Genomic DNA, 18236 nt, shown 5'->3' with positions numbered 1-18236 from the left:
TTGTATGCAAATAAATACATTAGGGATATAATGTATTATTGTCGCTGTACAGTAAGAGTTGAGGTAAGGATTTTTAAAAATGTATTTGGCGTGTAAACATTACAGACGTGTTCTGAACGCTATTTCATGCAGCGCGATTGTGACATTGTGTATATCTCATTACTTTTTGATTTGTATTTCATTTCTAGATTTGGAAAAATAATACGACCAACGCAGCGTTTAAAATAACTTCAAGATATCCAATGATAACTTATTGTTGAAAATACATAGGGCAAGATGATATTTCTTAAGACCTGTTATTAAGGAAGATGATAAATAGAAATATCATTATTTGTCTACATATGCAACAATATTCATAATATGTTTGGGGGTGTAGAATGCTCTCATAATTGGACAAAAGTTTTCATCAAAAAACTCTACTAAGTTTACTATCTTAGTTTAACAAATCTAGGATACAAAAATCCAATTCACTATATAAAAAAAAAAACGTTCACGGTAACTCAGTCGGTAGAGCGCTCTCTCCGTGATCGGGAGTTCGCGACTGACCCAAGTAAATAAAAAATATGTAGTGACTGTTCCTTCGCCATACGCTCGGCAATTTGAAGTGAAAGTTGCCGGTCCTTCAGATGAGACCTTAAAAACCGAGGTCCCGTTTTACGGCAGGCGTTAGCACGAAAAAGAACCCTCACTGCTCAATGGCGCTGAGTGCCGAATCAAGGACAAAATTTGAAGCCCTTCACCGTTATATGGTGACGTCTCTAGATGAGTGAAAAATTCTCCAATGGGACGTAAAACAGCATACAATAAATCACTTGCCTGCCGTGAAACGGGGCCTCGTTTTTTAAGGTCTCATCCGAAGGACCGGCAACTTTGACTTCAAATTCCCGAGCGTATGGCGAAGGAACAGTCGCTACATATATGTAATATTCAATGATAATCTCTTCACAGACTTGGGTCAACATTGTTTTCTCCTATACTGATATATGTATGCTTAAATCCGAATACATTTTTTTAAAGTCCCCAGTGACTGGTCCTATCCCTCATCACACCCAAAGAATGAAAGTTTGTCGTATGTCATTAAATCGCTCCTTATTCAAACTTCTAGTTAAACAAACTTTAGTCAGATGACCACAACTGGAGGGAGTTTTCATAGTAAGGCATAGCGGAATATAGATCTTATATTGCATTAAAATACCTTTTAAGAACATTGTAATACTAATTGCAATGCTCTTGACACAGACCCTTCAATATTTGGGCAGAATTTCATGACTAACATACTGTAAGAGCTTTTCAGACCGACATATTAAAAATGTGCTTAGATATTTTCTGTAAAAAATAACATCAAAACTATTAATTTTAGCGTGTTTCATTTTCACACATCGTCGCTCTTTCACAAAATAAAATTTAACCTTAATATGTGAGAAAAGTGGGAAAATCACCTGTGTATTGATAAAAGACATTAAAACTATAACTAAGAATTGTTAGAAAGGAAAACCAGAATAAAAATATCATGTATTTTTGTTCAGTGAAGTATGCAGTGTAAGCAAATCAAATACCCGGTAATAAAACGTTAAAAAAACAATTAAAATCCCGATAGAGCTTGTGTCCATGCTAATAAACACAAGTGTTTGTTGCGAGACTATGAGAAATACCACAGTCATTGAATTTTTAAAATTTAAGATCTATTCATTAAAAGGATATATTTTAGAAAGAATAAGGAAATAAAACATTGTAAATAAAACAAGCAGTGCAACTTTGTCCAGGTCCCTTTTAATCTGCTATTCTTAACAGTTAACATTGTAATACTTCACATAACAAGGGATGTATCCAAGTATTTTTTAAAGGGGAGTGTCTGCCTCCCCTTTACTCCCCAAACACCACACACACACATACACAATCAAATCTAGATTCAACATACGGGGAGAGAAAAATCACCTTAAGCCATGGTAAATAATGTGTTCTTTTAACGTCCCTTAATTTTTTTTAAACGGTACACTCAAGTCTCAAAAAGAAACACATTGTAGCTTTAAAATCGAATGGATTTGCAATATTTCAATGAAATACTGAGAAATGTTTTTGAGAATTTGACAAACTTGTGTTTTAGTAGATTTTCCTGACAACATACCCATTAGCGGAAGCAAAGCAGAGAGTGAATTTACTATGGCTTTATGCATACTCACTTACTGAGGTATTTACACTGTAAGTTTGTGCCTCTAAAAGATAATCCAAAAATAATTGTCCATATCTGATTTCAAATTCAATCTCACACGTTTCGTATCAGATATCAAAACAAGTAGAATATTTTCTGACATTCACTAATAAAAAAGATGAAAGTGAGGAGTGAAGGTAAATGGAGGAAAGGAAACATGTGAGACCTCTATCTATAGCAAGTGGAATATGAGCAGAAATTGCAGCCGGTACAGCTGTTTTGAGATACTTTTATATTCAAAACGTACTACATGTAAAAATATTTATTCCAGGATACATGTTTTATCCTTCCCCCTCTCTTTCTCCACTCTCTCCACCTAACAAAAAATAAATGGATCCAACCCCCAACCCCTTCCCCACCCCTTTTGATCCGCCAATGCAAACAAATAAACATGTGTACGATAGGGATAAAGTAAACCAAAGTCATTCTATTAAAATGAAACAAACCATCATAGCCAGCAAACTCTTTTTTTCGCGGGTATGTTAATGTTTCTATTTCGTTCGTATTTTCATGGTTAAATTCATGTAATATATGTTTAAATTCAAAGAATAATATTTTAAGAATTAAAATAAAGTAAAATATTTATAAGTTGTAAACCTTTTTTTTGTATTTTGTGGCAGTTTACATCAGTACATTATTTATAACATACTAGCGAGGATTGCTGTTATATCAAATACCGCACTATATTAATATGCATAATCTACAGCAAATTAAATCTTGAAGTATATCAGATGATAATAAACAAGTTTTATTTAGCTAAAAATAAAAGTTACTTAATTACTAAACATTGACAAATTGAAACACTCAACACATTTTACCATGAGAAAAAACATAAAATAATTGTGGAAGTTAAAAGTATATTCTTCTCTTTAAGTTCCCAGACATATCACTGGTTGAAAACTTGTAAGTTTATATTATTATTTTATACATATATTTGAAAGAAATAATTTTATAAATAATAGTTGGTAGAGTCCCATATTTAAAAAAAAAGTTTAAAAAAAGGGGGTGTAATTAAAGAAAATGTAAACAGGCATAAAATAATATTCAAATTACAATGAACAAAAATAATGCCCGAAATTCAATAAATATTACCATGATCAATAAATCAAATCATGATTGATTGATTGATATAGTTTAACGCCGAGTCTGCAATATTTCAGCCTTTTATCGGCGTCAAATAAGGAATGGCTGCATGTGACACATTCTACATGTACCTAAGATACGTATTTAAAAAAAAAAACATCTTTTTTTTTTAGCAAACTCTAGCAGAGAGCCTTAAGGCAAGGCTTTTTGATCCCCTATAAAACCTGCATTACAGATACATTGCAGAATAAGCTACACTGCTCTTATTTATTTATTGCTATTGATTATAAATATTTAATGCTATGGGAGGTTAGTACATGTAACAATATGCTCACATACATGTAAGTTTCAAACTTAACTTTAAGAACTATATATATATATATATATATATATATATATATATATATATATATATATATATATATATATATATATATATATATATATATATATATTATAGTTTGCACAGGTATATCATTCGGATATGTAGAAATTATAAATTGTTACTCATATCAGTTAAAGAATATTGAAATAATGATTATATAATGAATATTATGAGACCTGCCGGTGCCTCTTTTTTGCCATGCTTCATTGAAACTTACAACAATACCATCTTCTTGAAAATTACAAAATAACCTTAAAATAATTGAAATAACCAGTACAACATACAGATAGCATGTGCAACAATCGGTTGCTCACAAGGGGGGCTCTACAGTCTAAATTTACATGCAATTGAATAGTGGAAATTCTGACAAATTATTGTGTGTAATTTCCTGAATTCCTGTGCTGCCAAAATTCTATGAGATAATCGCAAACTGTATATAATATAGTATCAAAAATATTTACATTTTTCAAATATTTTCCATAGGATACTTTGCAAACTAAAAAGTTCATTTTCTCTTGAGCTTCTGAATATGAATATCTTTACTTTGACGTCATAATGCCGTACTTGTCATCTAAACTATAGCGCAAACTGTTTTGCTTCAAAAATGATAGTTGAATGAAAGAAATTTCTGGAAAGACAGACATATAAATAAGAAAAGCGCTTCATCAAATATGCCAGAATGAAGGATCATAGTTTATGTTCTCATAAATTCCCTACAAAATTCAATTAATTTCTTTAATAAATACAACAGAGCTTGCCCTATCATACCATCAATACACATATCAATTTTTGTGTTTCTAAATAAATTATCCATGTTTATACTTTCAAAACTACTTCAGTTGCCAGATTTCTTGAACAAGATGCATTTGCCATTCTCTCAAGCTTCTCTCCAACTTCCCTTTCTCTCTGTTTTAAGTTTTTATGACATATACCAGAAATATTTAGCATTGGCAGAAGAGTGTTAACATGGCTTTCTCCAAACCCTCCATTGACCATACCTATGTTGCACATAAAATATATGTGTGTTAGACTTTAAAAAAATAAATACAAAATGAAATTGGATAGAAATATTTGATGTAATAGCAAATCTAAATGATCCACTTTTATCTATTATATTATTGAAATTAATGCAATATTGGAAGTCTTAACCTACAAATTATCATGTTATTTTACGCTGGCCATCTTACCTGCTGCTAGTTTTGTATTGGCATCCCATGCCAGCCCTCCCTTTTCAGTCCGATTACCGCTTTATGTGGCAACGTCATTTATTAGCTGACAGTTTTTACACTTATCTTCCATGATCTGAGAAGGTCAAAACTTTTTTTTCGTTTATGCAGTTATGTAAATGAAGGGGTAACTGGAAACGCTGACAGGCCCTTAACACTCAATTCCACAATACGTCTGCCCACCCGCCAATCATAGCTTTTAACGTTGTCTATAGAGGGATATCCATCATCACACACGGTAACTTCTTCCTCTACACCAAAATAATCATGATCTAATTGTTGTTCACATTCAGCGTGACCAATGTAATTCCGGTCACCTTCCGGGTGAATTGGTGACAAAGGTTCACCCCTGTTCTTGGCTAACAGCGCTAACAACACTTTCATCCAAGCACTTTTTTGCCATACTCTCGCTTGGTAAATTGTCCGTTTTTCTTACACAGCATATGTTTGTTGTAAATGTTGTAAATGCAAAACTTCAACTACCACTTACTAATATGAAACAAGAGGTCCAGGGGCCACATCGCTCACCTGAGCACTCTGGCTAGGAAAAAACAGAAATCAGTTCAGTCTTGAAAAGTTTTCATATAAAAGTGGTTCGGTGGGGGGGGGGGGGGGGGTGGGGTGGGGGGTTGATTTGAACTTGAATCTATACTTCAAAGGGATGCTTTTGAATTAATATGACATATAATGGCTATGATGTTTTTAAGAAGACAATTTTTATTGATTTATCATTTGTATTCCTTTGTATAACTATGATCCCCTGTTATGGCCCCAATCTATTCTCCTGGGAGTCATGATTTGAACAAAATTTGAATCTACATTATCCGAGGATGCTTGCATTTAAATATGACTAATTATGGCTTTGCTGTTCTTTAGAAGAAGATTTTAAAAGGCTTGCTTTTTCCTATGTATTCCTCTGTAAAACTTTGATCGCCCATTGTGGCCCCATTCCTACCCCTGGGGGGTCATGATTTAAACAAACTTGAATCTACACTACCTGAGGATGCACCCATAAAAAAAAACAATCATGGCTTTGCTGTTCTTGAGAAGAAGATTTTTACAAATTTTTCCTATGTATTTTATGTAAAATTTTGGTCGCCCATTGTAGCCCCAGACTACCCCCGGGGGTCTTGATTGGAACAAACTTGAATCTACACTACCTGAGGATGCTTCCATATAAATATGACCAATCATGGCTTTGTTGTTCTTGAGAAGAAGATTTTAAAGAGTTTTCCTATATATTCCTATGTAAAATTTTGATCGCCCATTGTGGCTCCACCCTACCCCCGGTGGTCATGATTTGAACAAACTTGAATCTACACTACCTGAGGATGCTTCCATATAAATATGACCAATCATGGCTTCGTTGTTCTTGAGAAGAAGATTTTTAACGAGTTTTCCTATATATTCCTATGTAAAACTTTGATAGCCCATTGTGGCCCCACACTAGCCCCGGGGGTCATGATTTGAACAAACTTGAATCTGCACTACCTGAGGATGCTTCCGTATAAGTTTCATATTTTCAAGCATAGTGGTTCTTGAGAAGAAGATTTTTAAATGATGCCATTAATTTTTCATGAATTCATGATTATCTCTCCTTGGAAGAAGGCGTGGCCCTTCATTTGAACAAACTTGAATCCCCTTTACCCAAGGATACTTTCTGGCAAGTCTGGTTGAAATTGGCCCAGTGGTTCTTGAGAAGAAGCTGAAAATGTAAAAAGTTTACGACAACGACGACGGCAGACAACGGACAAAATTTGATAAGAAAAGCTCACTTGAGCCTTTGGCTCAGGTGAACTAAAAAGATAATGGCATAAATATTCTGTAATATGTCCCGTGATGCTGATGACGTCATACGACAATCGAAACACCTTAAGGAAGCAGCATTAAAATAATTTCTCGGGAAATTTAGACTTAAAAAAAATGTTTGAAAATTTATCAAAGCCGCTGACAAAACATAAACTATTTTTAGCTATTGTAGAGTGTCTGAGGTCAAGAAGTGCACCACTAAGACGTCATCACGTGACTGCTATTAATAGCAGAATATTTCTTAATAAAAAAGTAAACAGAACAACAGTACTCCTGGGTTTAATAATTTCTTTGAGTAATTAAAAATATAGTTGAAAAACATCTCTTGTGCCATTAAAGTTCTAGAATCCCATTGTCCGGTCGGGAAAATAATTATTCTACACATTCGCGAGAAAATTTGCCCGATGTTTTGCATTTTATACATATAATCCGAGATATTTCCTCAAACCATGCTTACCTCACGATCCTAGCAGCACTTTACAAGTATAATAGAAGCTATTGATCTATACGAATATTATGTTTTGAAGTATCCAGCTGAATGTTGTTTTTCTGCATTTTTGTTATCACGAATGGCAGAGGAAAGGCCGACCGTGATACGTAAATAGCTGACTGTCTTCAATAGAAGGCATAATCGATGAAAATAAATCTACATACCTGTTTATAAAAGATGTACTAAGCAAGAGAATTTTTAAAATCGAAGCACGCTTTTGACAAAATACTCCTCTATGACACCTGATCCCACCTCTAACGGTTTTAAGGATTCGTCCTTGGCTCGCTCCGCTAAACTTATTGTTCAAATAAACTTTTGATTTTCAATACTCTTCATATTCTATTGACATCGAGAATTTTGACTCCATTCCTCTTTAGTTGCAAAATCTATCGCACATAATGCAGGAGGAAATGGGATTAATATTTAAGGCACACCGTCATCATCATTATTTTTATACACGAAAAACTATATTTCATGAAGGACACATTATATATATAATATAACAGGGGATTGAAATTAACGTAAAATTATGTATGAAAATATAGTAGTGTATATGACCGGTCGAAATCAGTATATATGTGTGTTGTAAATTTATATAATATATAGTATATATGTATGTGCCCCTGATGTTGACCTGACTTCCATTGTATAATTTTCCTTTATTAGGTCGATTATTTAACCTCTATGAGGTTAGTTAAACATATTTTTTTTCATTTAGCTTTTGTAACAAAAAAGTCTTCGTATTAAACACTTCCAATCTCTTTCTGATTTTGAGTCATTAAGTATTAGCAAATTGTGAATTTAAACATACATTTGAAGTGGAACGATCATTGAGTTAATATTGGATTACATGGTAAAATTGTTGTACCAACTGTTCTTTCAAAACACAGGTCATTGTCTGAAAACTATTAAGGTCACGTTTCTGCACCAAATAAGTCGAAAGGCTCTGCCCAGGAATGTCCACAGAGTATCAAGGAGAAAAACCGGTCTAAATGTAAATATCATAGCTTCAGAATAAATTTGCTTTGACAAGCTGAGTAATATCTTTGTTTAATGTTTTATTTTTTTTTTTTCTGTATAGTTCCAACTTGCCACCGTCTCAACACAGAAGACAAGTGTTTTCTTGCATATTATTCGTACAGGCTGTGAAGTTCTCATAAGTCAACCCTGGTTTGCACCTGTTTAAATATTTTATGAGGCCTAAAATCAGGTAAAATTCTTCAATTCAGAGAAAGTTAAGGCAATAATCGCTAAATTTTTATTTAATTATTTTAATTTTTCTTTTATATTTTAACACTAAAAGGTCCACAATTGTGTAAACATCGAATCCCATACTGTGAGTCTTGAATATGACTGCTGATTACACCAGTTACTCCAATACCACCACGATTGCTGCAGATGATGAATCTGTAAACGCAGAAGTAATCATATACGTAGTTGGCCTCCTTATACTTTTAGCGGCTGTGGTCTTAGCCTTTGTAGTTTGGAGACGTAGGAAAAGATTGAAGCGCTCAACACAGAATAAAGGTATCTGACACATCCATATAAATGTATTTAATATTGATTAAAAATCACATTCCAGAGTTTTATATTTAGTTAGCTAACTTTTTTTTTATTTTATGTTATGCCTCCATTTTCTGTATAAATATCAAAATTTTAATTGGCAGTATAGGGGGAATTGCGGATAATGAGATAGGTACCTCCAACGTGGGTATTTTACGGAAGTATTCAAATCATTTCTCAGAAAATTTAGTTTTTCTCGAGAAATTTAAGTTTGTTGAATTATCAAAGCCACTATTGCAAAGAGACAACAGAGTATCGGAGGCCAAAAAGTGCACCACCACGTCATCATGCGACTGCTTTTATTTAAAAATAAAAAAAAAAAGTAAACAGAACAACACTACCCAAACGGTTAGTTATTTCTTTGAGTAAAAAATATAGCTGCAACTCATCTCTGTTGTCTAAAAAGTGCTGTTAGAATCCTACGTACTGTCCGATCGGGAAAATAATTATTCCATACATTAACAAGAAACAATACCCAATGTATTGAATTATATACATATAACTTGCGATATATCTTCAAAGCATGTCTACCTCACGATTCTAGCAGTATTATAGAACGCAAGCTTTTGATCTGTACAAGTATTATGTTTAAACCGTGTTGTTCTTTTATATAATTACATTATTTTCTCACGAATGACACAGGAAAGGTGGATTGAGATACTTAAATAACCGACGGTCTTCAGTAGAAAATATCGATGGAAATATATAAGCATACCTGTTAAAAACATCCAAATGATACACACACAGTATTGACGGCATATGCTTCTAAATCCCCCTTTTTCTTATCTTTTTAAACGACTTCTTAGCTAAATTCATGTTACACAGCATGACCAATTCTCACGTTATTTGTTGAACAATTTCAGTATCGACCGGACTCAAACTTTTACCACAGTAAACCCCAAAAGCGAGCCTCGGGGTTCGCTTCGCCATCTCTCGGGGTCTGTAATTTGAAAAAAAAAATGGTGCGCTTTGGCTGCGCGCTGGGTGCCCTGTGCGTTCGCTCGGAGTCAGCTCGGGGTCCACAAGAGGGCACCCAGCGTTCGCTCTCACTCAAGCGTGAAGCGGATCCCCGTTTTATCTTACCGCCTGTAAGCCGCCCCTTATAAATTCCAAGTATACATGAACAGTGGTTGAAATGGTCCATTGTTGCTCAGTAGCGATAGGAAGCACGTATACGTGTAATCGACAAACCGAAGACGTTAATAAAATATCAGAATTTTACCCAAGATATATTTTCTACACAGAAATATCACTAAGCGAGAATGGGTTCGATAAGATGAAAATCTGAGTTGCAATCTCTTTAGAGGATAATGCTGTTTTTTTTTCTTAATTTACATATATGTTTTTATAATGAAATATGGAGATAACGAACAGTATTCAAGCTCAAAGTCCATTTAGACAATACAATACTGCGTGAACAAGGGGTGTTAAAAAATCAGGGACAGTAATTAAGTTTTTCCACCTTTCTGTGGAAAGACCTATAATTGATATATCGATATGCTTCTGTTTCTTATTATTTTTATCCTCATTTTTTTAGTATTATTTTTCCGCCGCAGGATTTTGAGTTCCAAGATCTATAGAAAAGATTTATAGTCCATATGAAGTACTCCTTTAAAGATTCTTGCAGTTCACCATGCATGCGTATATGAACTTCGACCCCTCAAGGAGTTATTGCCCCTTATCCAATTAAAGTTTGTTTTCGCAACTCCTCCGAAACCGTAAACTGTAGAGATTTGAAATCTTCACTCATGTCTTCGACTACTTTAGTAGACTCTTCAATCTATTCAGTGCAAAAGGATTCAACCCCTTAAGTAATTATGTCCATTAAAGTTTTCGATTTTTAAGAATATATAAAAAAAATTCAAAACGACAAGTCGCAGAGACATGGAACTAAGTGTATTAGATTCTTTTACCACTGACCTTGAAGTTTATGCCAAGGTCAAAGGTCAAGGTCACTCAAAATATGAGAAATTTAGCTCTTGTTATATCTCTTTTGTCTTTCAACATATACTATATATCTTTGCATTTTTAATATGTCCTCTTAAAACAATTTCAAATTTTTCATTCTTGTCCCCTAAGCTTGACCCGATTAAAAGTTATTGCCCCTTATACTATAAATCATTGTTATCGCTACTCTTCCGGAACCGTTAACCATAGAGACACCAAACCTTAACTTATGACTTCACTTTCTCAAGGCAAAACTTCAATCTAATTTGAGTTATTGCCCTTTTAAAAAATCTTGGTACTTCTTATTATAACCTATCAAATGACTAATCACAGAAACATGGAAGAAACTGCAATGTAATGCTTAACATTTGACCTTGAAGATATGGGTCAGATATGGTCAAGGTTAGAAGTCACTGTCAATTCTTAAAAATCTTCATACACTCAATCTTTTCAGCAATTTTTGATTTCTTTTTTCATGAAAGAACAAGGTACGGTTTCAATACAATTCTTGCCCTGTGTTTTTCTTAAAAATAAAAGTGATGTAAAAAATTAAAACTTATGCTTTTTGAATTATTGAAATTCCATGCAGAAAGATAATACAAATCTTTTTTCTCACATGACCTTCCAAATGCTAATTGTGACGTCATAAACTTGTGCATTTTCCCGTATTTTCTTAAAAAGTTGCAGAAGACATCAATTTTCAATGGAATTTTCTTTCAGATAATATTGTCCACAGGCATCGCCCACAAAGATTTTGAGATATGTGATTTTCAAAGAATTTTACACAACATATCTAAAAATTAACGTGGGCGACGGCTGTGGACACTATTTTCTTAAGGAAAATAATCCTTGAAATGGGTCATTTTGAGGCTTTTTCTGTTTAAAATAGAGAAATGCATTAAATTAATGACGTCATATATCCAGAATGGTACTCCATTATGCTATATTCTTTCCTGATTTATTACAGTCATATACTCAAATAATATTTAAGCCAGTTTCAAAACTTTTTGAAAACATTGAATTTTTAGGGCACAATAAAGCTAAAACCATACCTTCTTCTTTATCTGTAGACAGTTAAATATAAATAATTAATTAATCAAATTTTAAGGAAATGAAAAGACCTCTAAATGTTCTGTGAACAATAAGTCTTCTAGTTTAATATGCAAAGAGCTAGGTTCACTTTATGCATAAAATGGCCCTGTAGATATACCAATTTATTGACTAACACTTTATGTTCCATTTTAAATATCAAGATAAAGTAGAGACTTAGTGCTTTCATTTCCTATTAAAATTTTTCTCCTTAAAGTCCAGGTCTTGGAAAACAAGCTTTATGGAATTGCAATGTTCTTGAATTTTAAGGAAAAGAGGTATATTTAGTTACTTTCAGAGAAGAAAAATAATATGAGCGCACCCTCTGATCTAAAAAATAAAACATGTTTTGTAATCCTCAGAAACGGTTCTATCAGTAAATAATTGCATATTTTAGATCAGAGATTGCGCTCTATATTAAATATCGAAAAAATAGCTTTAAAAATTGGCTGTTTTTGTAGAATTGTTCAGGATATGGGGAAAATGACGCATTTCATGACGTCTTAATGCATTGACTAGCCAGAAAATTACGTCATTTTTGGTAGATTCGCAATCACCTAATGTCTAAATGAAATTTAATGCATTGTCAACTAAAACTAAGCAGTTTCAGTTTTTCAGAAATTCACAGGGCCAAAAAAGGCCCTAAGTGAACTTTGTTCTTTCTTTTTTTTTCTTTTGGTTTCAATTAATTATTGAGTCGCTTTACGAGAGGTGATCAAAAAAAATCGCGAACTATCTCTATATTTACAAAACCACAATTCAGATCAGAATGGAATTTGGCACACATACAGTCATACACATGTTCTATAAAGAACAGATGTTGTATAATGTTTTGCTCCGTGTTTGTGACGTCATAATGTAAAAATGACGTCAATATGTAGGTGACGTGACAAAAAATGGTTGACTCAGTCGTACTCGAGCAACGAAACTGTATAAAGTTTAACGTACACCGTATATCTCGGAAATTCCTTTGCAGTAGAATTTGATAATTTGTACAAGGTTTATGAAGACAAACGACTTACCAGTCTGAGAAGTTCAATCATAAATTGGATTGATTGTTTTAGTGAGGGCAAAAAGGTGGGTGAAAATGATGTCTGTTCTGTTGCACATCGAAAGCAAGCCGGTAAAAAGATGTGTTCTTAGTTGAGCAATTTGTTTTGATAGATCGCCAAGTTAAAATTAGAAAAAATAGGTGAATATCTGAACAATAATATAATTATTAAATCCCTAAAATATCGTTTACTTTAGACTTTAAACATATGAAATATGAGAAAAAGAAGGCGCCCATACTTTTTCCACATTGGATAAACGAAGCTTCCTAGAAAGAGGACTCGGGTTGTGATGGTCACCATGCTCATTCTGGGAAGGGATATCCTTATCTACCATCCTATTATCGAGATTTGGCCATTTCTGACAGATGGTCTGTTTTTGATATAAATAATAACTTGTATGGTAAGAAATATAAGGCTCGGAAAAATCTCTTAGCTTCTGTGAACAGACCGATACGGAGCATGTCACGTGACCTCCTGGATCACGTGACTTGCGCATTTGCAGAACAATAGCAGAAGTGCATTAAAATCGGAGATGCCTACTTTAAAAAATAATGAACACTGAAACCTCTTTTTATTTCGTTTACGGAAGTAATTCAATTAGTTCGCGAACTTATTGATCACCCCTCTTATAATTAAAAAATATGAGTGTCAGCTTAATTGACGAGCATGAGATTTTTTTTAAGTACAGTTTTGTTTGGTTCTCCGAAATTTTGTTTTTCGACAAGAAAATTTAATGCATGTAATACGTAAACATTGGACTCTTTTACATCGACTTTTTTCTTATCATTCCCCATACCATAAAAAATTTGTAAAAATCCATTATCCGACCGTCTAAGTGTTATTTTTTTTTTAAATTTATTCATCGTAATTTTAATGTTTCAATGTATAAATAAATGCAACCCGAAATGATTTGAAATGATACAGCCCCCCCCCCCCCAATAAAAGAGCAATTTATGATTTTTCTCTTCTTAAAGCAAATTTTGTACATAAAGATTATTCATTAGTAACCCCCCCCCCCCCCCTCCGCTCAAAACAAAGCAAAAAAGTTACAGTAAATATAACAGCAAGAAATATGATCAATGTTTTATTAGCGGTATGAAATTAACCATAATTCTAAATAGTCTTTGAACTGAATGATACTTAAGACAAATATAATAATGATGAATTAAATGACGATTAATGAAAAAAATATAAGATAACTGAAACAACGGGTAATTGATTTTTTTTTAAATATCATTTCATTTTTTTTTCAAGGAAATGTACAGACCAACTTCAGGTTGTAAAATACTAAGTCCGCTGAGATCTTGAAATTTGTTTGACAAATGTACGTCACCTGTAATCAAATTTCTCGTTGTATGGTTTCATTATTGATTCAAACAGTTTATTCCATTAAAAATCTATTTAAGGATCATAAAAAATAGACCAGGCCCTAGCGACATGCATTCATAAGTAACACCCCCCCCCTCGGGGGGGGGGGGGTGTACTTAGTCCTACATGTAACAAAATTATTTTACCTTTATTTTTTATTGTTCGTGACACCACGGCGTCGATATTGTTCAATTAATATTCCAAACCGGCGTTTAGCTTTTTTTATAATTAAAAAATTGTATCCATACCAGGTTACTCAAGGTGACTGGGGGGGGGGGGGGGGTGGTTATCGGTGTTCAAATGAAAGGGGAGTTATACTTGGGTACACCATAACCATTGTAACGGGATAATCCTTTAATTTAATGTCGGTTGAAAACAAGGCAGAATCTTCACTGTTCTTTGCACCTGATCGTACGGACAGAGAAACACGCCTATAACTCTTCGGTTGTCAGGCAGATGTATTACGATGATTTACACTTGTTGAAATGATATACAGCAAGATCTGCAAATTGTTGCCTACGAAAAACATTAAGTCATCTCTGTTAGAAAATTAGTATTTATTTTAAGGAAAAGGATGCAAAAATGTCTCAAAATTTATCAATTTTCGAATTTTCCCATTTTCGTTTTAATTGTCCTACACTTAAAATCATCACATTTTGTTTCAGAAAACATAGAGTAGAAACAAAGAAGTCCTAACAAAAATACTATACTTAACTATAGTAGAAACAAGGAAGTCCTAACAAAAATACTTTACTAACTATAGTTTTGAATAGTTTATAGTTAACTATAGTAAATCAAAACTTTCAAAGTGATCACTATAGTAAATATAAGTTTTGAAAGTCATCACTTTAGTTAATCATATTTTCAAAGTTAACACTATAATAAATCAATGTGTTAAAGTAACCACAATTGTAAATCAAAGGTAAATATCTATCACAACTGTGTATAACGTTCTGTGATAGACATCTCAATTAATTTAAATTAATTGCACAAAATAGATGATATCCAGTTTTACAGATTTTCTCTCTTTTGTCATATGTTGATGTCTTGTATTTTAAATAATTTCATGCACGTTGCGTGCAATACTATTGATTTTAAAATTTTATTTTTAACGATTCTTTTGAATCCGCATGTTTTCCAATGACTGCTTCTGGCTAAACATTTCTAAAATGAATATTGTTTGTCTTTCATTTTACCTAGTCATTTTTATATTATCATATCGTATTATATTAATAGCATTTAGGACATAAAACAAGATTATAGTGTATCATCTTATATGCAACGAAACAAAGTATATTAGATTGATAACCATAGTAAATCAAAGTTTTCATTAAGATTTCAAAGCTTTCATAGTTTTCACTTTAGTGTGGTAGTGATCGCTAAAGTAAATCACAGTTATCATAATAGAGTCATAGTGATCACTATAGCAATTCAAATTTTTCAGAGTTTTTACAATAGTTAACTATAGTTTTCATAGCCTCAAAATTATCACTATAGTAAACTATTATACAGTTATGGAATGGGTATGAGGGAAATAGCAAATTTATGGTTCCCCAAGGGAGGAAACTATTTCCCGAGGCGGCGAAGCCGCCGAGGGAAATAGTTTCCTGCCGAGGGGAACCATAAATTTGTTATTTCCTGAGTACCCATTCCATAACTGTTTTATTATACCGAAACAATCATGGGAGATTTATTAAACTAGAGACTCGGACATTTTTTTAAAAAAATATAGAGGCATTTAAATAATCACAAATGCATGTGATTAAAAATATTGTAAGATAACTAATGCATCGATACCGAGGAAAATAAAATTATTAAAAAATATATAATTATTTCACTGACACTTTGAAGGATTATCGTTGTCTTCAATTTGTTAGAATTCCAGTATGATTTTGGCATCGCATGTCGAAATGTTTTGACGTCATAGTTACATGTTGCTAATAACATTACGTCACAGACTCGAGATTCCTTGAACGCTCCGCCCACTGTTCATATTAATTGGTTAAAATTATTAATAAATATTCATGAGGGAGTAGTTCCAGGGAGTAGCTCCGATTTTTCAGGGAGTAGTCCTCCGATTAGAGAAATAGTATCTTCTCAGGGAAATAGACAATTTTATGGTATTAATTTTATATAGAGTAATAACAGTAGAGGTATAATAAAGTTAAATATCACTAACTATACTTAACTATAGTATCTTTGTAATTGAGGGAATACCGTAAAACGTTTTACTTTCTCACCCCCTTGAGACCTACGTGTATGGAGGATTCTTCTGGTTTTAAAACAAGCTCTTTTATATTAAAAAAAAGGGGGTCATATTCAGCCGTAACATACATTCCTGCAAAGGGTGCAAAAAATAACCTTGGGCATGACTTTATTTTGAAGGGTTGGCTATTTTTATAGTTTTGTAGATCATCGATTTTTTTTTTTCATTTTTTTTATACATCATTTATTTATGGGTTTTGTTCAAGGCAATATCACCTACGTTTTGGTTTCAGACTTTCAGCCGATGGAGTTTTTTCATCTTTCTGTGGGAAGACCTACCGAAGTCATGTTTATTGTTATTGTTTTTCCAGTGTGTTTTTGAGTTTCAATATCTATTGATAAGATTTTAATCATAGTCTTCAGGAATGAGTTTTGCAGTTGATGCTAAGTGCATTTATAAATGCACTTGAAATCCTCGAGAAGTTATTACCCCTTTTGCAATAAAATTTCTAATTGCTACTCAATGTATCAGGAAATTTTAAAATTTTTGAAATGATTAATCAGAAAACGAGAAGAAACCGAATAACATTATTATAATTTCAAAAGCAATAAAAAATTATAAGTATTTTCCTATTTTTAGTTCATCGATAATAAAACAGTTTTTAATGACTGGAGATCGGACAAATAAAATATTACATAATAAAAACAGCCAAGCAATTTATTCTTTTCACCTATTACCTCAGATAATTATTGTTTTTTAATTACAGAGATAAAAGGAGAGACGTCATTAAGTTTTCAGAAGAATCTTCAAGTTTCAAATTCACTCCAAGGTAAAATCTATTAAAAAGCTTCTTAGAAACATCAAATCACAAAACAATTGCAACATCAACAAATCAGAAATCTTTGATATAATTTCCGTAACATCGAGATTAAAAAAAAAGAATATGACAGCTTATTACCTAATTATAGAAAGGTGATAATCAAGCTTCTCCTCTAGAACAGATGAACTAGATTAAACCAAATGTTTTGAAACGGATTTAATGAACTTTTTCGTCTCTCTTTTTTGATAGGAAAAAGGGGTCGAGTGTTGGGTCGTATCCAAAAAAACAAACATCAAAGTTAATGTAATTTTACATCTATTCCTTTTCTGTTGGAGAGAAAGCCTAAAACTATTGGCATGCATGAGTATTACATTTTAAACACTGAACACTTTACAAAAAGTGGAAAAGTCGAATGCAAATTCATGAAATCGGAAACAAATTCTCTTCCTTTTAAACAGAAATTAGCAGAAATAAAACGATCTTCAATTTCTTCAGTCGAAATTTATACAGATGGTTCAAAAGACAAAAGTAAATTTGCAGCGGCCGCGGTAAATACAAATGATACTTTCTCTTTACGGCTTCCAAATGAAGCAACATTTTACAACAGAAGCAAAGCCATACAGCTTGCATTTGAATATATTCAAACTTCTGATGACAATACCGTGATCGGAAGGTCGTGTGTTCAAATCACGGCGGCGACTGACCTGCATGCAAGTCTATAATACTAGGAAGCAACTGCTCCTTCTCCAAGCGCTCAGAACTTTGAAATTAAAGTTGCGGGTCCTGAGGATGAGACCTTAAAAACCGAGGCCCCGTGCCATGGCAGGCGTTGGCAGGATAAAGAACCCTCACTGCTCAATGGCCCTAAGTGCCAGGTAAAGGCCTAAATTTGAAGCCCATCACCGGTACGTGTATATGGTGACCTCTCTATATGAGTGACAAATTCTCGAACGGGACGTAAAACAACTTACAATCAATCAATCAATCTA

The 18236-nt window shown here is 33.1% G+C and overlaps 2 protein-coding genes across 2 annotated transcripts in view; both read left to right on the top strand.

Annotated features, from left to right (window-relative positions):
- The window catches only part of LOC133203371 (uncharacterized), a 284718-nt gene that overhangs the window by 79519 nt on the left and 186963 nt on the right, over positions 1-18236 (top strand). The gene's annotated exons all lie outside the window — the stretch shown is intronic.
- The window catches only part of LOC133203347 (uncharacterized), an 87996-nt gene continuing 78311 nt past the window's right edge, over positions 8552-18236 (top strand). Inside the window, exon 1 of the mRNA XM_061339144.1 lies at positions 8552-8729. Within this exon, the coding sequence (XP_061195128.1) occupies positions 8552-8729 (178 nt within the window). The remainder of the gene's footprint in view (positions 8730-18236) is intronic.

Source organism: Saccostrea echinata, unplaced genomic scaffold, assembly GCF_033153115.1.
Source record: "Saccostrea echinata isolate AGI-Se365-2 ecotype Australia unplaced genomic scaffold, CSIRO_AGI_Sech_v1 ptg000050l, whole genome shotgun sequence".
In the NCBI taxonomy this organism is placed as follows: Eukaryota; Metazoa; Mollusca; class Bivalvia; order Ostreida; family Ostreidae; genus Saccostrea; species Saccostrea echinata.
Note: the sequence above shows the minus strand (reverse complement) of the source record. Positions and strands in the feature narration are given on the sequence as shown.